At 51.3% G+C, this 27,903-nt stretch overlaps 11 protein-coding genes across 13 annotated transcripts; 8 read left to right on the top strand and 3 right to left on the bottom strand.

Moving 5' to 3' along the window:
* Positions 1-332: 332 nt before the first annotated feature.
* On the top strand, positions 333-2,814 carry PV09_04802 (uncharacterized protein). Its single transcript, XM_016358219.1, has one exon. It carries the CDS (start codon positions 422-424, stop codon positions 2,429-2,431), a length of 2,010 nt encoding a protein of 669 aa, XP_016213837.1. The 5' UTR covers positions 333-421; the 3' UTR covers positions 2,432-2,814.
* PV09_04801 (uncharacterized protein) lies at positions 2,814-4,652 on the top strand. Its single transcript, XM_016358218.1, has 3 exons — positions 2,814-3,052; positions 3,145-3,228; positions 3,483-4,652. Exons 1-3 carry the CDS (start codon positions 2,998-3,000, stop codon positions 4,148-4,150), a joined length of 807 nt encoding a protein of 268 aa, XP_016213836.1. The 5' UTR covers positions 2,814-2,997; the 3' UTR covers positions 4,151-4,652.
* PV09_04800 (uncharacterized protein) lies at positions 4,492-7,206 on the bottom strand. The gene is made up of 3 exons (XM_016358217.1): positions 6,783-7,206; positions 6,540-6,696; positions 4,492-6,426 (listed from the first exon to the last, which is right to left on the bottom strand). Exons 1-3 carry the CDS (start codon positions 6,836-6,838, stop codon positions 4,906-4,908), a joined length of 1,734 nt encoding a protein of 577 aa, XP_016213835.1. The 5' UTR covers positions 6,839-7,206; the 3' UTR covers positions 4,492-4,905.
* A 1,855-nt stretch (positions 7,207-9,061) lies between these two features.
* On the top strand, positions 9,062-10,703 carry PV09_04799 (uncharacterized protein). Its single transcript, XM_016358216.1, has one exon. The coding sequence runs from the start codon at positions 9,255-9,257 to the stop codon at positions 10,122-10,124; it is 870 nt and encodes a 289-aa protein (XP_016213834.1). The 5' UTR covers positions 9,062-9,254; the 3' UTR covers positions 10,125-10,703.
* Positions 10,704-11,001: 298 nt separating this feature from the next.
* On the top strand, positions 11,002-13,657 carry PV09_04798. Of its 2 annotated transcripts, XM_016358214.1 has the most exons (5): positions 11,002-11,745; positions 11,799-11,848; positions 11,902-12,450; positions 12,509-13,043; positions 13,092-13,657. In XM_016358214.1, the coding sequence occupies exons 1-5, from the start codon at positions 11,561-11,563 to the stop codon at positions 13,528-13,530; spliced, it is 1,758 nt and encodes a 585-aa protein (XP_016213832.1). In that variant the 5' UTR covers positions 11,002-11,560; the 3' UTR covers positions 13,531-13,657. The 2 variants fall into 2 exon arrangements, with proteins under 2 accessions (XP_016213832.1, XP_016213833.1); XM_016358215.1 differs by having other exon boundaries at positions 11,002-11,848.
* A 247-nt stretch (positions 13,658-13,904) lies between these two features.
* On the top strand, positions 13,905-15,044 carry PV09_04797 (small COPII coat GTPase sar1). Its single transcript, XM_016358213.1, has 2 exons — positions 13,905-14,054; positions 14,107-15,044. The coding sequence occupies exons 1-2, from the start codon at positions 14,038-14,040 to the stop codon at positions 14,657-14,659; spliced, it is 570 nt and encodes a 189-aa protein (XP_016213831.1). The 5' UTR covers positions 13,905-14,037; the 3' UTR covers positions 14,660-15,044.
* A 1,170-nt stretch (positions 15,045-16,214) lies between these two features.
* Positions 16,215-18,644, top strand: PV09_04796 (uncharacterized protein; the record flags this gene model as incomplete). The annotated part of the gene is made up of 3 exons (XM_016358212.1): positions 16,215-16,472; positions 16,529-18,007; positions 18,066-18,644. 3 exons carry the CDS (start codon positions 16,215-16,217, stop codon positions 18,108-18,110), a joined length of 1,782 nt encoding a protein of 593 aa, XP_016213830.1. The 3' UTR covers positions 18,111-18,644.
* PV09_04795 (uncharacterized protein) lies at positions 18,113-19,418 on the bottom strand (the record flags this gene model as incomplete). The annotated part of the gene is made up of 5 exons (XM_016358211.1): positions 18,113-18,216; positions 18,267-18,471; positions 18,525-18,783; positions 18,857-18,861; positions 19,035-19,418. The coding sequence occupies 5 exons, from the start codon at positions 19,416-19,418 to the stop codon at positions 18,113-18,115; spliced, it is 957 nt and encodes a 318-aa protein (XP_016213829.1).
* Positions 19,419-21,439: 2,021 nt separating this feature from the next.
* On the top strand, positions 21,440-24,412 carry PV09_04794. 2 transcript variants are annotated; one of them, XM_016358210.1, is made up of 4 exons: positions 21,440-22,142; positions 22,192-22,933; positions 22,989-24,003; positions 24,060-24,412. In XM_016358210.1, the coding sequence occupies exons 1-4, from the start codon at positions 21,820-21,822 to the stop codon at positions 24,080-24,082; spliced, it is 2,103 nt and encodes a 700-aa protein (XP_016213828.1). In that variant the 5' UTR covers positions 21,440-21,819; the 3' UTR covers positions 24,083-24,412. The 2 variants fall into 2 exon arrangements, with proteins under 2 accessions (XP_016213828.1, XP_016213827.1); XM_016358209.1 differs by having other exon boundaries at positions 22,989-24,412.
* Positions 24,413-24,756: 344 nt separating this feature from the next.
* On the top strand, positions 24,757-25,958 carry PV09_04793 (uncharacterized protein; the record flags this gene model as incomplete). Its single annotated transcript, XM_016358208.1, has 1 exon — positions 24,757-25,958. One exon carries the CDS (start codon positions 24,757-24,759, stop codon positions 25,588-25,590), a length of 834 nt encoding a protein of 277 aa, XP_016213826.1. The 3' UTR covers positions 25,591-25,958.
* Positions 25,579-27,018, bottom strand: PV09_04792 (uncharacterized protein). Its single transcript, XM_016358207.1, has one exon. The coding sequence runs from the start codon at positions 26,781-26,783 to the stop codon at positions 26,151-26,153; it is 633 nt and encodes a 210-aa protein (XP_016213825.1). The 5' UTR covers positions 26,784-27,018; the 3' UTR covers positions 25,579-26,150.
* Between the last annotated feature and the right edge of the window lie 885 nt (positions 27,019-27,903).

Here is a 27,903-nt window from a genome sequence, read left to right as displayed (position 1 = left end):
ATTATCCTTCTAGACGGACTGCTGCCTGGGCATGTTGTTAACCGGGTCGGACCCGCATGAACTACTTGCCTGGAGGGTCATGCGGCGAGATGTATTGTATTATTGTCAAGAGCAGATGAAAGTTCGAGGAATTCAACTCCCCTGTGAGCTGGAATGCGTCTCATCAGGGTGTTTGTTGAAGCGGAAAGCTTTACAAACTGCATAGCGAAAAAGGGTTCGAATCCCATGTTAGGATAGTCGGCTAAACTTCGGAACTCGCGTCGTGCACGGATACGTGCCTCTTGCCTTCACCACACGACACCGCCCCACACTGCAACTTTTTTTTGCCAAATCTTTCTACTTTAACCCCGATGCCCCCACTGTCTTCATTTCTAGACCGATTTCAAACATAGATATGTTCGTCACACTGTAGACCGATAAGATGTCCGTCGCTCCCGTGATGACGCCGGACGTTAAGCCCGTCCTGAAACGCTCACTGAGCGATCTTGAGGCAACCTCGACGTCTCCCTTGGCTAGCCAGCGGGCTGCTAAACGACCAAAGAAGGTGGACTTCAAATCTGAGAACACGGTGTTCACGCTAAAAAATTGGGATGACAATAAGACATTGTCACTCGTGAGGGAGGAGGTCAGGCGGGCGCTAGACAAACACTCAATGGGCGAGGACGCGCTGTACGACGGCCTACGCGAGATCTTGACCACCAAGCCAGATGCAGCGGAGGCACCTTCTTCATCATTGCTCAAGCGGTATATGATTGCCATTACCGGGTTTTGCGGGGTAATTGGCAGAAGAGGCTCTGCTTTAGTCCAGGCAATCACGCAGATGAAGTGGCTGGGCAGAGACGAAGAATTTGTGAAGCTGTACCAGCGGCTTCTGGCCAACTTGATTACAACGTACGGTGGTTACGCGCATGAGATTCTCGAATCCCTCGTGGACAAGTTCATGACACTTCAGCCACGCCACGGAAAGCTTCCGAAAGAGGAGAGGGTTACATACTCGGACATGCTTCAGCGGATACACGACACGATACAGCACATACTTCAAAAAGTGCCTTCCGTAATCAACGAATTGCAGGCTGTGCTCAACCAGAGCTTTCCGCACTCCGCTGACACACTAGAGGAACATATGAACTATGTCAAGAACATCCTCCGCGTAGCATCATACGCCCCGTTCATCAAAGCAGATATCGTTGCGTTGATCTTCGACAAGCTCACTGTATTGGATACCCAAATGCAAGACAACATTGAAGATTTTGAGGACGAGCTGGAAGAGCATCTAGGGCAGAATCTGGCAGAGGAGATCGCAAAGCTGATGAACAAAGACAAGGATTTAGAAGATGACGATGAAGATGACCTAGACAGCGATGACGAGGAGTCAGTAGTGGATGAATTCGATGATCCAAATCAAAAACGGCTTCACGAGATCAAACAACAGATTGCAAAGCTGGATCTGATCATGGAACTCATGTTCAACCACTTTCAGCCATCATTCGACTTTTCAAAGGCGGATATCCAAGAACAGAAGGCCGTTTTGGACCAGATGTTTGGCATGTTTTCCCGTATGATTCTTCCCACGAATAAATCACGCTTTGCTCAATTTTTGCTCTTCCATTACGCACAAACCACGGAGGAACTGAGCGAGCGGTTTGTTCAATCCCTCATAGGCGTTCTTACCGACCGGGATGCCAACAAGATGATCCGTCGCTCGGCAGCGGCGTATCTGGCCAGCTTCATTGCTCGTGGAGCCCGCCTCTCCCGCGACACTATCGAGCATACATTTTACACCCTCAGCAAAGAAATGAATCGACTGCGTGAGCTTCACGAAAAAAATGATAACTGCCGTCCTGATGTCGATCGATTTGGACCATACTACACTATCTTCCAATGCGTCATGTACGTCTTCTGCTTCCGTTGGCGCGATCTCACCGCCAATGAATTCGACGAAGATGAATTCGACGTCAACAACCTTACTTGGTCACGTGGTGTCGTCGACACCTTTCGTGAAAATATCAAGTCGAGACTCAACCCCCTCAAAGTTTGCGCACAGCCCATCGTCAACCAATTCGCTATAGTCGTTCGTCAGCTCCAGATGATGTTCCTCGAATCAAAGCTTGAGCAGAACAAGCGCATCCGGCTCACACGAGCCAATTATTCCGGCGGCGCATTTAGCATCATTGCCGAGAACCAGCGCTCTTCAACGGCAAAGATGGGAGATGCACAGTATCAGCTTGACGCTTATTTCCCGTTTGACCCATACAACCTGCCGTTAAGCAAGCGGTGGATCGAGGGTGAGTACAATATCTGGAAACCCGTGCCCGGAACGGAGTTCGATGAAGCGGAAGAAAGTGACTCGGAGGTCGAGGACGATGGCGTGGAGGATGTTGCAAGGGCTTACGATGAACGGACAGAGACGGAGTCAAACACAAGTCGTTGAGTGTTCAGGAAAATGCGGTCTATTTTGCTTTCGAGTAGCTCTCGAAGGAGTATACGTCGCGGCGTTTTTAGCATCTATGATACCCCCCTAGGAAGCGCTACATGCCCTGCGGTTTTTTTTAAGCATGACGCATCGCGTGGAGGGCAGTATGGGTTCTGATAGAGCTAAGAGAACGGGAAGTTTTTCTGGACTGGGAAAACAGGCACGTGTTCGGCGTTATTTTTTTTCATGACATATGCGGCACCATTTAGGATGGGGAATTGCAACAGCTCATTGATCAAAAGAATCGTCAATTCTAGATGTCTATCGCGAATGAAGAAAACGAACTGAGATGTCAGACAATTTTCTCCTCCCTGTTGTTGAGCATAGCCTGGATCGTGCCATTGCTCCCACTTCTGTTTGTATCCTCACAGCCTATGTCGGACCCATGTGGGGCTGCGCCATTCAAGCTTCTTCAGCCATTGGACCTGTAAGAAGACCGTTGGTGCCCTAACACCTTTTTCACACTCTGCTTCTCGGCTTCTCTGTAAAAGACCAGCACCGGCGACAGCGACGGATCAAGAACGATGCTCATCGAAGAGTCTCACGTCGACGTGCCCACCAAGGCGGGTGGGAACATGAGTAAGAGAGTTACCTACCTTCTTAGTCTTCCTTTTCCCGCGCCCTCGCCAGGTTCACCGCAGGGAAACGCCCTGGGCTGATCGACCGCGCAGGAATCTTCATCTTCCACCCGAAGATCGACGGCTATCCGAAGGCCAAGTTTCCGGGCGTGGTTGTGTTCAGCGAGATCTACCAAGGTAGGCTTCCTTCCCGGTCTTCTCTTGAAGCATCTCTGTTTGTAGACGGTGCGGGAAGTGGATCGTTGTGTGCACATGGATTAGATATGTTTTGTATGACTACGGAGTCCTGACTACGGTGCTGTGCAACCGAAGCACCACACGTCTTGCCTTTTTTTGTATTTCTTCTTCTCTTTCTCTCCTTTTCCTTTAATTTTTAACCATCTCTCCCTTCCGTGCAAAGAATCGTCACCGTTCTGAAACGGCAAGCACAGTCACCGGCCCGGTCGCACGCTTCGCGCGCCAGATCGCGTCTCACGGGTACATATGCGCCGCTCCAAGCAGCTACCACGAGTTCACGGGCCCGGAACCGCTGGCGTACGACGTTCCCGGCACGGACCAAGGCAACGCGTGGAAGATCGAGAAGAAGCTCGAGGCTTACGACGAGGACGCGACCCTGTCCGTCGACCACCTGCTCTCCATGCCGACGTGCACCGGCGCCATTGGCGCCACGGGCATGTGTCTCGGCGGCCACCTGGCGTACCGGTGCGCGCTGGACGCCCGCGTCAAGGGCGCGGTCTGCTACTTCGCGACGGACATCCACTCGCACAGCCTGGGGCTCGGAAAGAACGACGACTCCCTGCGGCGCGCGGGCGACATCAAGGGCGAGCTCGTCATGATCTTCGGCAAGAAGGACACGCACGTCCCGCCGGCGGGACGGGATCTGATCCGCAAGACGCTGAACGACGCCGGCGTCTGCTTCACCTGGTACGAGGTTGCGCACGCCCAGCATGCCTTCATCCGGGACGAGCTGAGCAAGGGGAGGTACGACCCGGCCATTGCGGGCATCTGCTTCCAGATGCTGCTTGAGCTGTTTGGGCGTGTCTTGCGATCTGATCTGGGGCCAAGTTCCGTTGCTGGAGAGCCCGAGCACGTTTGCTGACCGACGGAGCCTCGTGGGTCCGCAGCTGTAGGAGCGATGGAGCATGCATCTCTCCCTGCACTTTGGTGCGAGAGCCAGTATGTTCATTTGTCTGCTGCCGAGGAATGAACGTGAGATGGGGGAAGTGATTGAACCAAGGGGCGAACGCTCAAAGATGACGCCGAGAGCTCATGGAAGATCATACATCAGCGAAAAAAAAAGATATGAGAAAGAACGGAAAGGATAATGCGTAGCATGTTGTTTCAAGAACGTGCAAAAGAGTTCCTGGTAGCACCGTGGGATGGTGCCACAAATTGAGGACGCCACGTGAGCACTTTGGCGAAGCAGTAGTATAAGAAATTCATATATCGATTTCAAAAACGCCTCTGAATGCGTTATCACGCCTGCCCAGCTCTGATTTGTGGCTGTGACCGGTGAACTACTACAATCTCTTGTAACAAAGAAAACCGAAGAACAAAGTTCGTTTAAATAGGTCACACCATTAGAGAAGAAATTAGCAGACCCTTCCAAGGGAGTTCGATCACGTCCCTTTCATAACGACGTAGTCCATCTGATAGAGCGGACATGTTAAAAAAAACACCACCCAATGCTCGTAGTATATCCGACTTGTAGAAACCCGAGAATTGAGCAAAGAAAGGACAAAAATAATCCAGCAGTATCGCGAAGTGTGGTTTTTGGCCCAACAAAAGCCATTGGAATCAACAGATGAGCGTGTAATCCTTCGAGAAAAGCCAACGAACCAAGGGGAGGACAATTTAAGTCTTCACTCGCTTCTCCGGCGTATTATTGGACGCGTCGTCCAATTTCCGCTTCCGCTCGTCTTCTTCGCTAAGCTCCGTTCCTCTGGACGCGACGGGCGTCGGGAATGTTAGCGGCGAAGGAAGCATGTTATTATCGCGACTGTTAAACCAGTCCGCGTAGAAACTACTCGGCGAAGGAAGAAGCTGATCCGAAACAAACCTGCTAGGCAGCGCCGAGATGGGCGTCTCGATATCGGACCTGCTAAATCCATTTACAGCACCAGGTGGCGCCGGTCTGGCAAAGGGGTTCGGTGGTCCTGAGGCTCCCGCGGAGAGCAGGGCGCTAGCTGAGGGTGAGGGAGGCGGGAGGACGACGCCAGGCCGGCCATCTATGGGCGTTCGGGTCGCAGCAGCGGTGGCCTGAGGTGACGTAGCTGCGGTGGTCTTCTCGTCCTCTTCATCTTCGTTTGGAATTTGGACGGTCAATCTGGGCCCACGGGGCTTCGACTGCAAGCTATTCGTTCGCGAAGGTGGGTGAGGAGCGTGGATACTAGGGATGATAGGTGTTGACGCCGTCCGCTGTGGCTGAGATTGCGGTTGCGGCTGCGGCTGCGACGTGTTCAGCTGCGGTGGAGGCGCTATGCCGTTGGATCCGTTCCGATTGATCGTTGCGACATCGATGGATTGCGATCTCTGTTCCTCTATTTTGACCGGCGGGTCTGATCGAGGTGGATCGTCTCGCGAGCTGTCCCAGTGCTGCGCGAGCAGAGATCTGCTGTCATCGATGGGCGTAAAGATGCTGTGCGTCTTTGCTGCTGCAGGGAGTGGCTTGGGCTGTGGAAGAGGGGGGCTACTGAATTGGCTTTGAGGCGGCTGCGGTGATGGCTGCGGTTGTGGCGTCGGCCGTTGTTCTTGGGTTTGTTGTGGGGGCGGCGGAGGAGGATGCTGCTGGGGAAATTGAGGCGGCACTGATCGACGCTGTTGTTCCTGTGCATAGATCTGCTGAATCTGAGGGTGCTGTGCTTGGGGATGTTGCGACGGATGCGGCTGGGGATGCTGATGAGCAGGTTGCGGGGCAAATTGCGGTGGAAACTGCGGTGGCATGGCCTGACCAGGCTGCGGGCGCTGCTGCATGCCTGCAGCCGCTTGCGGGTTATATATGGGTGGGTTTGGCATGTATGCAAAATTAGGTTGTGGTGGAGACTGCGAAACTTGCATGTGTCCTGGGTGCTGTGGAGGCATCAAGTGTTGTTGGCTTGGCTGGCGAATATGCGCCCGCGAGCCTGGACGCGAGATATTGTGAGGAGGCTGAGGCGACGGTCCGCGGTGTGGAAAGGCGCCATTTGGCATCGGAGGCGAGGCAGAACCCATGTGGTTGAATTGTGGTTGTCCGTGAAGGTGATGTGCCATGGTTGGGTGGGGCGGTGATCTCGACTCCCGAGGCAGCTCTTCAGCGTCGTCGTCCTCATCGTCGCTGCCTCCATCCTTCTTGTCTCTGAAGTCCTCTGGGCCCTTGTGTTCGTGTGCGCCGCCGTACTAGAAAAACGCGAGTGTTAGCATGGATAATCGCTCCCAGCACAGTTTGAAACAGGTAGCCAGAAGGGGCTGCGAGACGCTGGTCTTTTCAGAGCAGAGGTTGATAGACGTACATATTGATACCTGCCGATCGCTTCATTGATATCACCGGACGAGAACTCGTACAGCTTCTTGTTGTGGCCGAAGATGATGACGGCGACATCGACTTGGCAAAGGACAGACAGCTCGTAAGCCTTCTTGAACAAGCCGCCCTTTCGCTTCAAGAAGGTCCTGCGGGGAATGTCAGCATGTATCAGGCACAACGAGAGCGACTACTGGAGCAGCGGAGCTGAGCAGAGCTTGTTAGAAGCACCTACACCGAGCGGTTGCGATCGTCCTTGATGGCCTTGATCTCAATCTTTCTGCGACCCATGACTGCAGCAGTGGTGTAGACACGCGGCCAGCTAGTTCATACGCGTGAATGGGGACCGGCAGAGGCCTGACCCGACACGAAGAGCTCGTGTATCGATGGAGGCACCGCGTGGCTCGATGGCGGTGCTGGTGACGGCGCGAGGGTGAGAAATTGTCGTCTGATGTTTCAGCGCACGTTAGGGGAACGGTGAGCAGGAGCGCCTGGAGGCAGAGCGGCGGGTATATAGCAAGCAATGGGCAGTGTTAGACAATGGGTGCGCAACGATGCGATGGCACTGTCGCGATACCGAGACTTTCGCAAACGAAAAATCACGACTAAGGATGGATCAAGTGGTGGTGGTTGCTATTAATATCTCATGCGAGATGGGAACGTTTGGGAGAGATGGGCGAACGGGGCGGGAGCATGAGCCACGCAGGAGGACCCTGGCCTAAATACTGAGGCAGCAGAGAGCAGGACCCAGCTTGATGAGGACCGCCGGTCGAGGGGGGTTAGGGCAGGGGCTTGGGGGGGTGCCCCCGTGTGTTGGGGGGGGCTTCGGGGGAGTTTTGGGGGGGAGAGCGCACTAGACTCTGGCACGCGCAACAGGCGCTCTGCTCGTGGTGCCACCACGCCCAGCACTCCGCACGCTCTTTCGCTGGTTTCTCGGGCTCCCTCCACTGCTTCCTGCTCTGGCTCCTTGTGCATATGCAGCTCATTTTGCTGTCCTAGTCGTCTATTTTGAGTGTATTATCCTGCATTATCGTTCAACTTGGAATAGCCTCTCCCTAATCCGGACGCCATCTGCTCTGCTCCCTCTGTTGTTCCCTGTCCGCTGCGAGGCTTTGGCTCAAGAGGGCGATGCTCATCCTTCCCGTCGTTCGTTCCCGCTGTGCGCCCGACTCTGGAGAATCCAACCGTCTGCTGCGCAGGCCAAAGCGTCGATGTGGGCGGAGGTATCTCCGCACTGCGTCCTTCTCAGCAGCCCGCATCGTCCCGAAAGTTCCTCTGGCCGAGCTACAAGGGAGAGAGGCCCGCGCGTGCCATGAGTTGACTACTTTCTCGAAGCAGTGCTTGTTTAGGAAATAGATCGGCGCCGACGTGAACTGAACCGTGTGTTGTTGACATTCGACGCTTCGCGCGTACTGGCGCTAAGACGCCAGCACAAGATCCTCACTACTACCTCTCGCTTGCAAAACTCTTCGAATCGATCCATGACTGCCTTGCATTTACGCCCTTTTCCATTGCCCGCACCCTCGTTGAGCTGTTCCACCAGAGCCTTTCTGTACCTTGGGCTGTGCCGCACTTTTCTTGGCCCCCTTTCACCGTTATACCCATCCAACGGCGAGGGAGAGAGAGCTCTCTGCGGGCGCCAGATCGAAAGACAAGCCAGTAACACGAAGGAATGAGATGATCCTAGTACAGGTGTCTCGATCGCTGGCACAGCTTGAGGCTCTTGTGTGGTCGCGTTGTGCTTATGGCGTCGCATGGTTTCTATTTTTAGATCTAAAAATAGCCCGTCACGTCGCTCCCCTTTCAGTCTCGGCTGGCCTGCACGGCCACACCATAACTTATCCTACTCATCGCTGCTCTCTTATTCGATGCGGATGTCTTTTCACACTTACCCGACGCTGTTTCCCGTGCTCACATTGGTCCTGTCAACATGCACAAGCGTCGGCGCTTGGTTTTCTTGCCAATCCGCCGACACCAAGAGGCACCGCCAGGCCATCGTAAGTGGACAATGGCAGTGAAATGGCACAAGAGCATTTCAGTCTCAAGCCGCTGAAAATGCATCACATTCAAGGAGGCGAGAAGCTCCTCTGTCGTGGGCGCTTCGATGGCTAGCCATCCTTTTCTCGTCTGTCAAGCTGAGGGGTAGAAGGACGCTAAAGCATGGACCGATCGCCATCAAATCTCCCCTGTACGCTTTTCCTCTACGTGTACGACGACTGAACGGGAGTGGATGAGGATTTTCGCTCCAACGCTCGCTTGCTCTCGTGTCCTATCCTCCTCAGTGCGATTGCATCCCGCGCCTGACGGTGAAGGCTCGCATTTTCACGTCAAGCATTCTAGAGACTTAACGTAGCTAATCGAGAGACACGTCCAAATGCAGCATCGAGTTTTCCTTTTTGTCTTGGACACGCCAAGGGCCAAGTGGATCTCACGGCTGACTTTTTCTTGATTCGTCACCGCCAGCTTAACTTATCTCAGACGTCAGGAGTTCCGAGCTAGACTTCACTGGTGCTTCTCTACCCCTCTACACATCCTCAACTGTCCCAAGGGGCCATTCCATCCAAACAAGCCCAACGTGATTTGCAGTCAAATAGAATTCCTTCCATCATTCATTTACACGTCGCTCTCACTGTCTTCCAGCGTCGTGGGCAAGATCACTTTCTCCACCGCTTCCCTCGCGTCGGCCCCAGGCCCTCTTTTCACCAGAATGACGTCGTTTGACAGTCTCCCCGTAGAACTCATCGAGGAGATATTTGTCCGACTGTCCTATACAGAGCTTGCTTCCGTCCGAAACGTCTGTCATTTGTTCCGCACGCTGTGCGACTCCACGGCTATTCCGCTGGAGCGCAGGCGCCTCCTCGAGCTGCGGCGTGTCACGCGATCTGAGCCCTATGCAGCCCTCGTGCGCAACAGACTAGAGCCCTTCTTTGTCAACTTCGATCCGTCAGAGTATCTGGCGCGCATCGGGGGTGATGCGCCGCGTGAGTTCGCCGCCTGGGTGCTGGAAACGCCTCGCAACGATGTGATCGGCTGGCATTGGCCTGGCTTGCAAGGGGAGCACAGTCGAGATCGCTACCAGGAGCTGGGTCTGGACTTCATTGACGCGATGGTGTTCTCGCGCCATCTCAAGCCGGGCTACACGCTCTTGCCGTCTGCCAACGTGATGGAGGTCGAGGACCCAGACTATTCGAAGTTCAACGAAACAGACTTTCACTTCTACCCGGGCTCGTGGCAGTGCCAGCGCTCGATGCGCGAGAACAAGGTGCGCGCTCTTCAAGTTTGGGCTGACATGTCCGGCTTCTCACCCAAGATCACGCTTCTCATCATGAGCGGAAGCGAGCGGTGGGATGGTTGTGTGTGGGAGACGGAAAGCCTTGCTCCTTTCCGCCATTCGCCGGAGTCCATCACAGCGACGACGAGCGTTCAGCTGATATGGCGGAAGCCATTGGGGACGTGGACAGACTATCTCAAGGCAGAGTGCAAGACAATGCAGGAACGCTATCAGTCCCTGGCCCAGCTCAAAGTGTATCGCACAGGTCGGAGTGGGCACATCTACGTCAGTCCTACCGAATCGTGACGAAGGTAATTTCAATGATTGTGCTATCTTCTAATCTTGATTGGGTTTGTGTGACTTTACTCTAATTTGCTCAATGTAGGAGGGGGGAATCAAGACGGTCGAGATGAGTGAGGGAAGCGAGGGGGGCGACATGAGTGACTGACTATCCCTTTGTCCCGTTTCTTCTAGCTTCGTTGACATAGCCGTAGACGGCTATTCAACCTGTGAAGTAGACCACGGAAATAGACACACCTTATTTCATTCTCACTGGTTCAAATACCCCGCCACCTGGTGTATCAAAGGGACACCATTGCTCTAGAACGACGGGCTCAATTCCATGTCGACACGCTTGTTCACATTGAGTTAATTAGCCCGAGCAAACGTAACGCCATGTCAAGATCCGCGCCACCAACGTGCTTGAAGTCAGCTTGGATGTGCGGTGAACCCGGCGCCAACTCGTCGCCCGCATTGGTACTTCAGGATACGGCCAATGACAAGGGGTTCCGGAGAATCGCCTAAACGACTCGATATTTCCGCCTTTTATTATCTCAAATTCGTGCCACAGCAAGAGAGGAGTCGTAAAGTTTGTCAGGCTTCGAGAGAAGGTTTCTTGAGCGCAAGAACCTCCATCGCTTGATGTCGCAAACATCCAAAACTAGCGATGTCTTCAAAAGACGATGCTCAAAGCATTTTATTTTTTTTCCTGTCCCCTCACTTCGACATTCGTTTTCCGATTCTGTCGGATAGGGCCCCTCAAGAAAATTTAAGCTCAACCAAGATCTTGATGTTCGTCAGGGAAAAAAACCTCGGCTCGCCAAGGTTCCCCCGCACGAAAGTCCACTTCCCCAGAAAGCGGGAAGGACCAAGTCCCAAAATCTAGACTCTATGCACGCGCGGAGGAAAAGCTGCCACTACAACTTAGGCTGATTTCAGACAAGCGGATCACTAAAACCCGTCCATTTCGACATCGACGTCGAGACATCTCGCTCGAGTCAAGCCTATTCAGGATGGTTCTCCGTGTCGATGGTGCGGGAGGCACAGCGACGATCAAGCTTCGCGTGGCGAATCCGTGTGGTTGAACTGTCCGCTTGTGCGTGTCATCGAGAGCCGTCAGCGATCCGTTGATCTTGGCCCAAGTTGGAATCCACCGGGAACCCACCGGAAATCCGCCTTCCTGGGTATAGCGAGCTGGGGTAATATCGCGTTGGACGCCATACTGCGGTGGTTTGTGGAGGCACACGAACGAATTGTGGGGAAGAGATGAGGGTGTATCCATCCAGCTTCCTTACCGTCGCGATGGTGTGCGTTTGTGGAGTATCTGGTGGCCGGTATTGGGTCGACGTCGCAGGGGACGGTCTACAAATAGTTCCCTTCGTCTGATCTCCTCGCCTCCTTCCTTTTCGCCAAAGTCCCGTTCCATTTCCTCAGCTCTTCCTTACCATCTCTTGTCGGCAAATATGGCTACTCCAACGCCAGCCGCGCACCAGCAGGACATCAACGAGAAGCCTCGAGAGGATGTCATTCATCTCGAGCAACTTGCCTCGGAAAATTCAAGCAGAGATGCGGAGTCGCAACTTTCCACTGGCGATGAGCCTATGACATTTACGAAAGCTATGGCTTTAGTCGCCATGGCTTTCCTATGGTCAGTACTGCTAAGTAGCCGTCAATGTTCCTCATTTGACAGGTGTGGTATAGGACTGGCTCCCAAATCCCTCTATATCTCTACGGTGGCGTGCCCCCTTACAGTGAGTGAATCTGCCTGCAATTATAGATTTCTTAACGCTAACAAAGCAATAAGTTTACGGTGATTTGGGCGGTCTCGATCGATGGACATGGTTCGTTCTTGCAAACTTGTTTGCTTTAGGAGCAACTTGTCCATTCGTGGGCTCGCTATCCGATCTGTTCGGCAGACGGTGGGTTGCCATTGGTGGAGCGACACTGCTAGTCATTGGCAACATTATCACCTCTACGTCCCACAATATGAACACCTTCATTGGCGGCATGGCTATTGCCGGCATTGGAGCAGGTATCAATGAGCTCACTTCGCTTGCTGTGACATCAGAGCTTGCACCAACCAAGAAGCGTGGCCTTTATGTGTCCATTTTGGTCTTCACCATCATTCCATTCTGCCCATCTGTGCTTTGGGGTCAACTGATCGCATACTACGGCAGCTGGCGATGGATCGGACTCATCTGTGGCGTGTGGGCATTTATCGGCCTTGTCATGACGGCGATTTTCTACCACCCTCCACCTCGAGATATGACCGTAGGCATGACCCGGCGCGAGGTCCTAGCTCGTATCGATTATGTCGGTGGTTTCCTTAGCATTGGCGGTTTCCTTATGTTCAGTAAGTTTCCGACCATGCATCCGACAACGACTCGGTTGAGGCTAATTTCTCTATCCAGTGATGGCTCTCCAATGGGGAGGGTACCAGTACAAGTGGGGATCCGCGCACGTTATCGCCACGCTTGTCATTGGTGTTGTGATGATCGCTGCCTTCTGCGTATATGAGAAGTTTTTTGCAAAGTACCCGATGTTCCCTGGCGCGATTGCTAAGGAACCACGCATATTGCTTCTCACGCTTGTCATAACTTTCATCTCCGGCAGCAACTTCTTCTCCGTGCTGATGTTCTGGCCTACTCAGAGCTACAACGTTTACGGCCATGATCCGTGGGAGGTCGGCAAGCGTAATTTGTGCCTTGGTTTCCCCATATTGGCAGGTGCTTGCATCGGTCTTGCTCTTCTATCGTTTACCAAAGGTCGTATCCGAGAGCTGATGTTAGTATCTTGCTGCGTCATGACGGCTGGTGGCGGCGCGTTTGCTGCTTTGAACCGGGACAATCTTTGGCTCAGCTATATTCTCCTTATCATCTCCGGCCTTGGAATTGGCGGCATCGTCGTTCCGGCAAGTATCATATCCACGATCATTTGCCCCGACGAGTATGTATCGATTCTGCATAAGCGGACCACAAGCTAACAAAAAGTCAGACTCATTGCTACTGTCGCAGCGTTGACACTCTCCATTCGCGTGCTCGGTGGCGCCATCGGTTACGCGATCTACTATAACGTCTTTGTCCAGAAATTCACTGTCAATGCAGTCAAGTACCTCGGCGCAGCTTGCTATGAGCTTGGAATTACCAAACCAGAGGAGATTGCAACTGTGATTGGCATTACGGGCACGGGCCTGCTGCCGACTCTTAAGGAACTGCCCCAGGTGAACAGCACCGAGGCGTATGACAAGCTCGTGTATGCCGGTCAGATTGCATATGCCAAAAGCTATCCATACGTCTACTACGTATCATTGGCATTTGGAGGTGTTAGCATTATCTGTGCACTCTTCCTCGGTGACATCAAGAAGTACATGACCGATCATATTGCGGTGCACATGGACAAGGGAACCCACAGACACGAAGAAGACAAACATTGAGCCTTGGGTAGAGTTGTTCGCTGGGATGAGATGAATGATTTAAGGTCTGCTGTATGGTACAACCAAGCCAATGAACTCACATGAAAGCCAAAACGTCGAGAGTGATTGTAGCAAAATTATGAGAAAGTGATCCACGCAACCGACGCTCCCTTACTACTTAATACTTGCTTGATGGAGCCGAGGCTCTCCACAGCTTGTTCAAGCTGAGTAATAACCCCGTGTTCTATTCTCCACATTTCGAACGTGTTCTCTTATCTCCCCGGAGTGATGGTTAGAAGCCACGGATGAGCGCCCGCCCCTCTCCGCTCCGCCCCGCCCCTCTATGTCTTGGCATGCCATTTCCGTCTTCTATCACCAGCAAATCCGATTGTTGTCCTTTCGCCTTTTGCCACGATAGCCACTGCTACCTTCATCATCAAAGAGACTCATCTTTCCTATCTCCTCCATCGCTTGCCGCAATACGTACCTGGAGCCGCCGAACTACTCAAAGGACACAACAAGTGGAAGATGTGGATTTGGGAATGGTAAAGTCGATCTACAGCATCATGCGACCACTTTCTGACGTCCCGACGACAGGTTCCGTGACCTCCTCGCCAGCTTGGGCCTTGCGAACAAGCACGCAAAACTCCTCTTCCTAGGCCTTGATAATGCCGGCAAGACCACGTTGCTGCACATGCTAAAGAACGACCGCGTTGCAGTTCTACAGCCAACCCTTCATCCGACGAGCGAAGAGCTCGCCATCGGCAACGTCCGCTTCACCACCTTTGATCTCGGAGGTCACGCACAAGCGCGCAGGCTATGGCGCGACTACTTCCCTGAGGTTTCGGGCATCGTCTTCCTCGTCGATGCGAAGGACCACGAGAGATTCCCGGAGGCGAAGGCCGAGCTCGATGCGCTTCTGGCTATGGAGGAGCTGAGCAAGACGCCTTTCCTTATCTTGGGCAACAAGATTGACCATCCAGAGGCTGTTAGCGAGGAGCAGCTGAGGAGTGTACTGGGCTTGTATCAGACTACTGGCAAGGGACAGGTTCCCCTCGAAGGGATTAGGCCTATCGAGGTGTTCATGTGCAGCGTCGTCCTTCGGCAAGGTTACGGTGAGGGCATTCGCTGGTTGAGTCAGTATGTATGAACAGCAATTATGTACACGCCGGGTTATGAAGTGCTTTGGTAGATGTGATATTTAGCGTCAAGGTCGGCGTTCATTGGCTACTAGATAAGTGTGTAATAAAGGCTTAATTATTGTACACTCCAGATCCATGAAGTTGACAGTTGTGAGGGGTTGTTTCGCTTCGCATACTATTATTTCTGTGTTGACTTTTGATTTGGGAATACTCGACCATTTGGTTATAGCTTTCCAATTACAACCTGACACAATGTCGTCACAATGCGGTTTTGTATCTCCTGAACTTTATTTCCATTATCAAACGCTAGTAGGGATTTCTAGGAGCTTTGATGTCGAAGAGGTTTTTTATATGGAGGCTCTGACTTATCTGGTTCGCATAATCACTTTTTCCGAGTCCGAACTGTGGTCGTGACTAAGTCTAGCGTATTAAAAACATTGTGATTTCGATATCACCAAGCTTTAGTTTAATAATACTCCGTAACACTAGGTTTTTTTTAAACGTGTTTTATGCCTGTATCCATTTCATACAAGGTGTGAGTGAAACTAATGAACGCAAGATCCCGCGCTGGCTCCCACTCTCTAAATTCACGTCTTCCCCTTAAGCAACGGCTCCGTAATTAATTCAAAGCAAGTCTGGGGCGCAGTTGAATATCGTCAATGCATGCTGCGAAAATGAATCAAGCTCATATTTCAAGCTTCTCTGTCAGTTATCGTTCTTCTTGAGTAACGGATGATCGGTAGCCTAGTTTCTCAAAACCGTATTCTACCTGAAGAGATAAGTGAGAGGTCATGTTCTCTGCTAATCCTCCAGTCAGCTGCAGGTTCGACGGACTTGATTGCGCAAAGGATCTAAGCAACGGTTTCCCTAACCAATCTCTGACTGCCCCTCGCAGTCAAGGATAGGTGGTCTACCTAGATCAAAGATATGCTTTCCACACTTAAGATTGTCCTTATGCTTACTTTCGTGCTCAAGGCAAGAGAAATCTGTCGACTTGGTAGCAATGAATATCTATGATTGAATCTATTTTTCACTATGATTAGTGTTCTCCGTGTCAAGGTAGATCCTGTGACCGTCCGCCTTGAAAGGAATAAACAGTCTTCTAGTTTGAGCATATTGACCTCAGCTTGCGATACACCTCTTGGCCTATTAAATGCTATGCAGACTCCTGAATATAGCTTTCAAGATTTAATCGATCCAGCATTTTGTGCGTAGCGCAAACTTGAATAAAGCGTTGCGCAATAAGGTTCGATAGCAACAGGACAATAATGAGCAGTGGAAAGGAATCTTTGCACTGAGAAGGTTCAGTGAGTCCAACTTAATCGATGGCATGATCGGAAATTTATAACCGTACTTTCTACGTTGAGCTTGTGCCCTTCCAATTGAGGTACGGTATTGTGGTGCAGCGATCCTAGGACTAGGAAGAGGAGCTGACTCGACCGAGGAAGAAGAACACCTCCGCTTTTGGCAGAACATGCGAACGAGCATGTCTCGAGAATGTTCATTATTCTCATGTTCAAAAGACCAAGAAGCTACTTTTTTTGGTGCTGAAGAGCAAAAAGCATGTCTTCTGATACTTTAACCGGTGCCCAACTCGCTGCGCAAACACTACATACGCTTGGAGTTACCACTCTGTTCGGAGTAGTTGGCGTACCTGTCACGGAGATTGCAGAAGCTGCAATAAACATAGGCATACGATACATTGGATGCAGAAATGAGCAAGCTGCGAGCTATGCGGCTACCGCACATGGCTACTTGACTAAACGACCAGGCGTCTGCCTTCTCGTCGGTGGACCTGGAGTGCTTCATGGCATGGCCGGTGTAAGCCCATATCGAATATAAAAAATTTTTTTTCTCGCTAAGCTAATTCTGTCAAGATTGGGAATGCATCTGAAAATGCATGGCCACTTCTTGTGTTAGCCGGCAGCCACGAATCGTACCTGACGACCAAAGGTGCGTTTCAAGAGATGGATGCCATCAGTGTGATCACGCCACACGTCAAACTTGCTATCCGCCCGCAGGCACCCGACTTTATCCCGAAGGCCATTGCCAATGCATACAAAACTGCATGGTACGGACGGCCCGGGCCAACGTTCATTGATCTACCTGCAGATGTCATTAGTGGCAGGTCAAAGCCTGCCCTGGCGAAAGTGCTCTCGTTGACGGCACCGATCCCTCCACCGCCTACGGCAGGAGTGGATCCTGTCAGAATATCCCAGGCTGCTTCAGTTTTGAGGAATGCCAAGGCGCCCCTTCTAGTTGTTGGTAAAGGCGCAGCGTATGCTCGTGCCGAGGCCTGTATTCGAAAATTCGTCGAAGCAACAAAGGTCCCTTTTTTGCCATCACCGTCAGGCAAAGGCATCATAGCCGATTCTCATCCTCTGAACACCTCTTCCGCTAGATCGACTGCTCTTAAACATGCAGATGTAGCTCTTGTATTGGGTGCGCGGCTAAATTGGATCTTTCATCATGGTGAAGCACCAAAGTGGAATCCAAACGTCAAAATAATTCAGGTCGATCTTTCGGCCGAAGAGTTAGGTAGAAACGGAGGCGACCCGTCCCTGGCTATACTTGGGGATATCAACATGGCGGTGCCTCAGCTTCTAGAAGCCTTGGGAGGCTGGAAGTACCAAGCTGCTGGATCTGACTATTCCAAGAAGCTGGCACAGACAAAGGAAAAAAACGAAAAGGTCGCGCTTCAGAAGGCAAGGGATGCTGGTTCGCCGCTAAAATTTGAACACGCGTTTACGATCATCAAGGAAACTTTGCATTCCTTAAGTCCCCCCGGTGATGGCGGCGTGGTTTACGTGTCGGAAGGTTCTCAGACCATGGATATCGGTCGTTCGATCTTCACTGTTGAGCATCCTCGTCTGAGGCTCGATGCAGGGACTTATGCGACAATGGGACTAGGGCTTGCTTATATGATTGCTGCTCACGACGCCTACAATGCTCCACAGGCCCAGGCTTCCTCCGGGCCCGCCCGACGAAAGAAGATTGTTGCTCTTGAGGGCGATTCTGCATTTGGTTTCAGCGCCATGGAAGTCGAGACAATGGCTCGGCACAAGATGGATATATTGATCTTTGTAATGAACAACGGTGGGATCTATCATGGCGATGCAAAAACGAAAGAAGAATTCGTGGAGAAACAAGGCCAGCAGCCGGGACCGAAATCGCTAAGGTCATGGGCCCTTTCACATCAGGTGCGATATGAAAAGCTTGCGGAAGCCGTTGGTGGAAAAGGCTATTTCGTGCGGACGGCGGAAGAGCTCAAACAGGCAACGATTGAAGGGTTCAAAGCCACAGTGCCGGTTGTAGTCAACGTCGTTTTGGACAGCGGGAGGATCGAGAATAACGTGGTAAGTGGCGCAGTGTTCAGAAGCAGAATAAATGCCGAGCTGTACTGACTCGGTGTAGTTCTTCGCTTGGCAGACCATGATGGAACAGAAAGCCAATTTGTAGCTTTATACGTCAGGTTTTCCTTTTGCGAGCATTGCCTTCACCTCGTCTTGGGTAGCAGGCATCAGAGCACCTTCGGGTGGTTTGTTTTTGCTCTTGAAATCATCGCCTTGATTCATGGTCAGTGCTGGATGACAAAATTTTCACGATGTTACTCACACATCTCTGAAAACGTGACCCACTCCACTCCTTCGTGGCTATTTATATACTCAATCAGCCTCTCATGGGCAAGAAGCACATGAGGTCGGCCCGAGACATCGGGATGAATCGTCATTGGGAAAATGAATTCATCGTATTCGCGGTAGAAATAGTCGAAGTGATCCTTCCAAACCTCCATCACGTCCCGAGGATTGACGAAGCCATGCTCTCTGGGCATTAGTCACAGTCGCAGGGAACAGGATGTATATATGCTCGTACCGAATTAGGAACAGCTTTCATGAACATGAGTGGAGGTAAATCGTCAATATGCCAGCTTGCGGGTATTTCGACCAAGCCAGTTTCCTGGCCTTTGACAAGTGGCTTCATCCACGACTCAGCGCTTTTGTTGTAATCGATCTTGGTCCATTTGTCGCCTGTTCTTAGCCAATATGCTGTATGATCTTCGTGACTCATGCTATGATCGTACTCGATACCATACTTCAACAAGAGTTCTGCACCCTCGCGACTGCATTCCCACCTGGATTCGCCCGATCAGTACGAACCAACGTGATGTGCAGTTGATCATTGCAAGGCATGACGGAGAGAAGCACGTGGACTACGGAGATGCAATTTGTCCGAGAGCGCGACATATAAGACTCACTAGCAGGACGTAAGCGACTTGAATTAGAAAGACCGGATCGAGTCTCCGTCCCCCGCGCAGCTAAACGGCTGCAAGCGAGCAGTTCATGCCAAGCGACGAATGAGAAAGAGGAAGAGATGAACACTGACCCATGGTGCCACACTTCCTCTTGGTGGCTTTCCGCAGAATTCTGTGAGCAGTCTGTATGTGTGATCAAGAACATCTCGCTGTTGCTCCAAGCTCATGGCCGTTGGGTTCTCGTGACTGTATCCATGAAGCCCGATCTCATGCCCGGCGTCCCTGATCATTGCACACTCCTCCGGAAAGGTCTCCAGGCTGTGGCCCGGAATAAACCACGTTGCCTTTTGATTGTACTTGTCGAACATTTTGAGCAGGCGACGAACGCCAGTGGAGCCGGCGAAGAGTCCGCGACTAATGTCGCTCACGCTGTCTTCACCTTTGTACGACCCAAGCCAGCCAGCCACGGCGTCGATATCAACTCCATAGCCTACCAGGACTCTCTTTTTGCCCATTTTCAAAGATCTCGAGTCGAGACCAAGGATGAAACAAGACGATGACGTCTTCCAACGCAGCAGCTAAGAATGATTCAGCTGGGAGCACGAACAGCCGTGGGAGAAGGGAACAGAAAGATTAAAGAAAGGAAATAAACAGCTTTCTTTGTAAATTTTTCCCTTTAAATCTACAATTATCTGACTTCTAAAACGTTCATGTACTGCGTCAAGACTCTTATCAACTAAGTTGACTCGATATCGAAGATAGGCAAGCATTCTGCGGAATGAAGCCGTGCGTCATCTACAAAGTGTGAACCCGGGACTGTTTCAACTTGGAAGAACCGACGCTAATTACTTGAAATGCTCAATGTGGCATAGCACGACAAATGATCTGATCTCGACGGCAGAACGAAAGCGGGACCTATTACTCCCCGCATACATGATGTAAAATACATCGGGGATTCGGCTACAGCAGGGGGAGGAGTGAATGCCATCATTGCGTGAAGCCAGAGTGCCAACATGTTAAACGCCGTACTAAGCTTCAAAGTATTTAGAAGCGGATGTATCCTCGCGCCATTCGGAAGGCCAACACGGAGACCACGCCGGGTCGATACGGACTTTTGCTGAGACCTGAAAAAGCATTCTGACCATCCTCGTGGTAGCCACATCGTCTCATGTGTGACTTGTCAAAAAAAAAAAAAAAAAAAAGCACGGCACATGTCTGCAAGCGAGCATTGGCGTAGAGCGCTAGCCATCAAGGCAAACGAGGACGAACCCCGAAATCCTCCTAAATATCGTCTTTTGAAAAACAAACCTCCGGTGCGCATTGCCTGATGAGCTCCACATTCGGCATTTTCTATGACAGCTGCAGGAGTACTTGCATGGTGTCTTTGTTAGCGTGCACCCCGTCACATCAACTCTGGCGGCAAACTCGCTGTCCATTTGACAAAAAGCCCATCCGTGCCGTCCCTACCCCAAAGGAACAGACTGGTCCGGAACAACGGCTGAATGGCACGGCGTTTTGAGCCACGACTACTTGGCTCGACGAACGGAAGGCGTCTAGCCTGCTGCGCATAGACTTGACGGCAGAATCTCACTCTTGGTCAGTAGCGAAGTCATCTCGAACTCCCGGTTGGGTTGCCGGTTGACTCAACATAATCGGCAAACAAAAAAAAACAAGAGCTCGGTCAGTTCCTGGTTGACACAGCGCTGGACCCAGCTGTTCCATCCGTACGGTAGCACATCGGTTCGCTCCAACATCACATTTGTAGCAAGCGCTGAAAAGAACAGAGGTTCGTCTCACCACTTGGACCGGGCACACCGGACAGATAATTGGTTCGCGGGCTAAGCCCCTATCCCCATCCCTTTCCCTACCAGTGTGCCGGAATGTGGCACCTGCAGATTGATTGCAAGGGGGTTTTGCCTCTCCACGTGGAGCATTTCTGGAAGTCAACTTCGTCAGCTGTGTGGCTTTCTAGCTCAAAGGCCATTGAATGGCCCCTTTTATGATGCTTTCCCTCTTCTTTCAGGAGGAACGGGCGAAAAGCTGGAGGTTTTGGGGCTACTTCTGCCAACGTTATGGCAGTCTCAACGGTGCCGAACCTCTGGGCTCCAGTGTAGTAGCTTCGCAAACTCGACCCTGGCCAAAAGATCTCTGGGATCGTTCTCAGCCCAAGAGTAGCAGACAAATCGCGAGATACGGACATGGATGCCCGATTCTCCCTTCTTGTCTCACGCGCTGTGATCTGTAATAATCCCAGACCTCAATGCTCGCACTACCCCCAACCAGCCTCGTACTAGTGGGTACAATTTCTTTTTGTGATCTCACAAGCTTGGGCCTATCATCAACAATTCAGGAAGCGGGAGAGGCGTTCCAACCACTTTAATCGACGCGGCCGCGACAACGTCGAGCCAGGCACCGCAGAGCCAGCTTGATAGTGCTGGTCCAAGCATAGACTGACCCACCCAGCCAACGCCAGAGCATTGTCTCGCATCTGCCCACCATCAACCTTCCGGGCCGCCTTATTATTTACGCCGAGCGATGTCAGAGCCTGTCTATCGACATCATGGCGTCGAAAGCTAGCCGTTACTGCCTTGTTCCCGGCCCTATCACATCGCCAGGTATTCGACCCTAGCTCGGAACTTTGCGCGTGCATGGACACGAAAATACTTGAGCAGTGGACTATCTTCAGAGATGATTATGGTGATGACCTTGAGGATTAGCCTGAGAGTGTTCATTTCTTCCTTTCATATCTCATCTCTTCCCAATTCGTTCACCTTCCTCCCGTTTCATTCACATCTTTTCGTTCACTTCGTATCTTCGTCTTTCTTCGTCTGCATCCTCATCTGAGTCGTAGATATCCCCGAGCCTCCTGCAGAAGATAACCCTGTTTCCTCTGCTCGCGTGACTTTGGCCTTGAATATGCCGAAATTCCGCATGAGAAGAAAGAGCCGAGAGCAGAGAGATGCGTTTCCGTCGGCAGCGTCCGATATCTCAGTTTCGCCCTCAGATTCTCTCGAAATACGACATCACCACAAAATAAATACTCCTCATGATTCGGCACAGGACCTGTCTGATAGGCTCTCGAACATGGCAGTGCACACTTCTAAAGGCCGCTCAAACGAGCAACAGGTTCTTCATCGAAAATCGTCCTTGCGAACTGGACACATGGTCCGATCACCGCCGCCTCCAGTCCCCAGTGACGTGCTTGTTGTAGGAGCTGGTCCTACTGGGCTAATGTTGACGTAAATGAACCGCTCAAATGCTGTAGATACGCACTAACGCTGTATGTAGGAGCCATCTCATACGGTTCGGGATTAATGCAGAGATCATCGACAATCGGTCCGAGCGAACTGCCACGGGACGTGCAGACGGCCTTCAACCGAAGACTATCGAGACCTTGAAACAGATGCGCATAGCCGACCGGATCATGTTGAAAGGTGTGAAAGTCAACGACATAAGACTTTGGATGTCTGGGCAGAATGAGCCGTTGCAACGTATAGCAAAAGAGACCATGTATCCGCCAGAAGCGTTGGATTGCCTTGATCCCTTCTTGCTGCTGGCACATCAGGGCTTTGTTGAGGATCTGCTACTCAAGGATATGATGGAACGCGGTGTGGACGTGCATCGCAACGTAACGTTTGTCGATTATTACAAGAGTAATGGGCCGGACAAGAACATCGAAGTCTTATGCAAATCTGCATACTCGGACGACAAGAAGATTTTTGCTGCGAGCTACTTAGTTGGCTGCGATGGAGCACACTCCAACGTGCGCAAATCTATGGGCGCTAGGATGGTTGGATCGAGCTACGATCAGATCTGGGGCGTGATCGATGGGGAGATCGAGACTGACTTTCCGGACATTTATTCCAAAACAGTAATTCACAATAAGGAGGCAGGCACCATGATCGTCTTGCCGCGCGAGCGGGGAATGACACGATTGCATATTGAGCTCAGCCCTCAGCTTAGAGACGTTGCATCACGAGAAAAACTTAGCCAGGAATTCGTGATCAACATCGCGCGAGAGATTTTCGAGGTAAGCTTGTTTTCTTGTAAAGAAGATGCGCAACCTACTGATGAATAGTATACAGCCTTATCAGTTGAGATTTCAGCATATCGAGTGGTTTGGCCGTTACCAGATTGGACAAAAAATTTCCTCCAAGTTTCAGGATGATGAGGGCAGAGTTTTCCTCGTTGGGGATGCTACACATACTCAATCGCCAAATGCATCGCAAGGCATGAACTCGGCGGTTCACGACGCGGTTAACCTGGCATGGAAATTGAATCTGACCATTAGGGGCCTCGCAAAACCATGTCTCCTTAAAACGTATGAGCAAGAGCGGAGACAGGTTGCCGAGGACATGCTAGGTTTCGATTATGAACACACCAATACTTTCTCGTCAGGTGACCTCAAGGCGCTCTCTGATGACTTCCAACGAAGTGCTCGATTCACTTCTGGATATGGTGCAGACCTTCCTCCAAACGTACTAAACGTGCAAGAGAAAGGGAGCATTCGCGGATTGTTACGAGCTGGGAGTTTCCCACCTCCAGCCAAGGTAACACGCCATTTTGACTCGAATCCAGTCGACATCCAACTCGACATCCCCTTGCTTGGCCAATTTCGGATCTACTACTTCGTCAAGAACTTGGAACAGGTCAAGCCGTTCATGGAAGAACTGTCTGCCCATGCTCTTTCGTACACCTCGGTGCTTGGAAAGTTGACTTATGCTGCTAATGCCTCATACACATTGCAGCCACCAATTGCAGCCTTGTCGGACGAATTCACACGGCCGGAGAGGTATACAACTGTCAGCGGCATGTTCACGTTTGCACTGGTGCTGGAAATGAACGCCGCCGACTTTGAACTGGACCAGCTGCCGAAGCTTTGGCGGAATTCCAGATACACGGTTTATGCTGACGACGTGGCCCACCTGGACACGCGATGCATGAGCTGCACTGATAAGTGGCTGGGCGGTCTCAGAGGCAGCGAGGTCGGAATCGTGATTCTTAGACCAGACGGTTATGTGGGCACAGTTGGCCGATTCATTGGAAGATCGCCAGACAGTGGTGCGAAAGCCACGAAGTGGCTGGATGATTACTTCGACGGTAAGCTTCAAACGACAAAGGCCCTCTCGCACACAGGCGCTGACCAAAAGCCCAAGCGTTCTTGCTGTCTGGATTCTGAGCTGGTATCGAACTTTTTCGGACATGAACTACATAGAAACTTTACGCGTGGAGTGGCACGGTTTCGATTTTGGCAAGCGTGTATACCCCTCTTGAAGCGGGCTTCTGGCAGGACCTCTTACGACCACATTGCTGAACACAAATTTTCCAACGTCCAAACCCTTGTGGTGACCCGCACCCGTTTCAGCAAACCCATGAATTTAGAGAGATAGGTGTCATTCTAAACCGATAGCGATCTTGCTTTCTTTTAGATGTCATCACAATTGTATTCGAGAGGAATTGTGTTATCAGTAACGACTGTATTTGAGACAACGAGATATTTCTACTCAGATTTCGCCTTGCTGATTCTGCAACTCTGTGACGACTGAAGGAATTCATAACTAAGCCGTGCTTCGTATCTTCAACAGCTCAAATGTGCCATGTTGGAAGTCACGGACTTCGAGGATAAGGATTAACTGGCCCTCACGTGACACAGTTTGACTTTCGTAGACAAGATGCAAAGTATACAACCTGCTGGTTTCTTCATGATCAAAGAAAAGATCTTGACGAGGTTCAGATAGTGCTTTGGAAGCTGTGAATACTCTCTAGATTTTGAAGATCTATACTTGCAGTCAAGTCCTTTTTCTCGTAGTGCAAGTTTTGATCGCCAGGGTTCGGGCTCACTGGCTCGAAACAATGGCGTCCATCTCGCACCGCTATTCAATCCGCTGGTTGCCCGACGAAGCGTCGGAGCCGACAAGCACGCTCGTTTTGACATCAGGGACGGGATACTATACCGATATTCGCATCAGGCACGGGACGGGTGGTGCTCCACCATCATGTCTTCCCGCGTCTGAAGATCGGATGCTGCGCCCGCGGCGTGGCGAAATCCACCAACTCACAAGCTACGAGCTCGTTTCAGATGCGGCGCTGGATTGGGCCTTCGCGGGACGCAGCTCATCGACGGCCGGTTCACCGAGAAAGTGCACATGGGATCACTGGGTGGACTCGAGGACTAGTCTTCTCGATGAAACGCCAGTTGCCGATTCTGGATGGATGCATCCGCAGGAGGACGGCAAAAGCCTTGAAAAAGGTTCGATGGTGAATCCCGAGACCGGAAGGGAGACCGACTACGAAGAAGTCTGGGAAGACGTTGCTCTCGCGTACCCTGCGAATTTGGAGTACGACCGCTACGTGCTCACGCTTGATAGCGGTGAAGATGGTGTTGAAAGATCTCGCGAGCGAGGTGTGGCCGTGCAGCTAGGAGCCTGGTTTCAAACCATCCAACGGAGAGACTGGTTCGACGAGGACGGCATGGCCCGAACCGACTTAGCAGTTTCGCGATGGAAGTGGGACGAAGAGTGCGGGAGGTGGAACATCGTTGTAGGAGCTGGTAACAAGACGTCGATTCCGCCTTACGTGATCGAGAAGGCGATGAGGGAGGCTAAGGTACGAGATAGCGGGGATATCGTTGACATCAACAGTCAAACCTGGCTCTGCAGGGAACTGAGCCGTAAAAACGCCGACTAGCGTTGCCGACGCTGGTAAAACACGAGATCTATGAGACGATTATGTGAGAGACGGGATTGCTGTGCGTGCATGGACGTGTGGGAGCATGCACAAGAAAAATTAAGTCAGAAACATAACACAACAATGCGAGGGAAGATGTGTTAAGGAGTTGTGATGTCTTGTTATGATAATGACTCGTGGCTCTTGCGCAGGGAATCAAAGCGATCGATGTACTATCAGAGCCCGCTTAGTTTAAGCCTTCCTATAGGAGACTGTCCTCAAGGTTATTCGAGAAGTGAGGCATGCCTGTTGGCGTTTTGTTTGAGTGCGCGTGCGTGTGTGTTGAGTAATACAGGCAAGAGCACCGACGCATTATCAGTCCGTAGTGATATAGCATGACTCTGATAATCCTAGCAGCTTTGCAATGGATTACTTCGCAGCCATTTTCTACTGGAACGAGTACCCTTCTCATCTCAAATAGCGTACTCATAGGTTAGGTGCTCAAGCCGGAGTGTGTGCCATCTCTTTCGAAGACGCGTCTGATCAATCTCGCACCTTTCTGTACTCGTAGCACGACAACTTCACTTCCCTGTCCACCAGCTCATCCAGCCTTTCGTTGATTTTGACATCGAGTCTGCGGTCTGCTGAGCAAGCTGATCCAGTGGTCCCCCTTCTTGTGATGTGGGCTTCGTTGGCCTCTCAATAATTTTGTCATTGACGTGCGCAAGAGTCTTGCCTGCACCCTTTATCCTTTGTTCTTCTTCGTCTACCACCACCGAAGTGAGCCACTGCTCCTGCGTTACTCCTCCGTCCGACATTTGTTCGGCTTCAATCGCTTTCTCGTAGCCCAATTTATCGCGTGTCCGTCTCTTCAGTTCCTCCAAATTGCTGATGTCAAATGCCCAAAACATGCCGCCGGTAAACATGATGCCGAAGCTGAACGCATTTATCGTGGCCACGCTCAGGGCTTCGAGTGCCTCTAGTGGCCCGTTGATGGGTTTCAGATGGGGTTCCATGTTGGTGTAGAAAAACAACGGACGTGCCCAATTATTTCGTCTTGCAACAGCTCGTCGTGTGATGGCAGCCGAGAATAGCATGAAGCCCGCGCCGGCTGCCCATATGCCCAACTGCCTTCGCGAACGTCGCGAAAAGATGGATCTTTCATCTTCGGGCGGCGTAAAGGTCGCCGGAGGCGCTGAATTGGCTGATGCCATTTGCGAATTTCAATTCACGTAGAGCGAGTACTTCAACAATATTAAAAACACATGAATGCGGCAGATGTTGAAAGCTAAAAGATTGCCAACGTTTTGGCCGTAGAGAACCGTAAGGGAAACAGAGAACGTCAGCCCTGAGCATGCAATGGCCCCCGGCAATTCGAAAAGAGGAATGAGTGAATATGAAGCGCAATAGAGGAGAGGATACGCCAATACAGAGAGCTTGTGTAATGTGTTTGGACAAGAGTAGCGAATGTGCTTTTGCTTGGAAACTTTCTTCTGCCCCAATGAGGAAATTCAGGGTCCGACTCCCGAAGTCCGCCTGCGTTCCTCCGTCCTCCGCACTTGAACTGGAATCTAACTTATCAATCTTAAAGAACAAATTTTCGCAAGACTATTCCAACATTTGGCAAGCACAGCCCCTTGGTTTCCTTCCTCATATGATTGAAACGCAAAAAAGGCAATGTTCATGGTAGTACGGACACGCCACGGAATTCGCCCAATCGCAACGCGCACACGCAGCTTTTATTACGCCTGCCAGGCCCAAAATGTTTCCATCCATAGCTGTTCTGGACATATCAAGCGCGAGAATTATGCATGAGCAATTAGCAGAAGCTCGTTGGGCACTGTATGCCTCGGAGCTAGTCCTTACTGACAAAGGATCCGGTCTTTCCTGCCAATGACCTGTCTCCACATCAGCTCACCGCATGTTCACTTCGTTGTATGACAGTTATGACTCAGTTCTCTCAAATTTAATCCTTCGGGGTAGTTGCTTGGTCAATCATCTTGCTTTCGAGCACAGCACCGAAGAAGCCTTAGGGCACTACCCTTTTGTTCTTTTTTGACCTGACCTGGTCAGGATTCGCTTGCATTATTAGCTCGAACGCTGCCTACGTTCGATCAGTCAAGTTTTCATTATGATTTTATTTTTTTTTTTAATTTTTTATTTTTGATGATTCTGGCACGTTTGAGCCTCCGCCTAGGCATCCAGCTCTCAGAAGAAGAGTGGTGAGATTGTTACACCTGGGAGTTCTCAGAATGACACTCGCTCTCCGGAGAGAAAGCCATGAAAGCTTCCTACTGCTTGATCAGCCACAACGCGAAATTTTAACTCGATTGT

Source organism: Verruconis gallopava (assembly GCF_000836295.1).
Source record: "Verruconis gallopava strain CBS 43764 unplaced genomic scaffold supercont1.14, whole genome shotgun sequence".
Classification (NCBI taxonomy): domain Eukaryota; kingdom Fungi; phylum Ascomycota; class Dothideomycetes; order Venturiales; family Sympoventuriaceae; genus Verruconis; species Verruconis gallopava.
The sequence above is the reverse complement of the archived record's forward strand: the minus strand, read 5'-3'. Positions and strand labels throughout refer to the sequence as shown.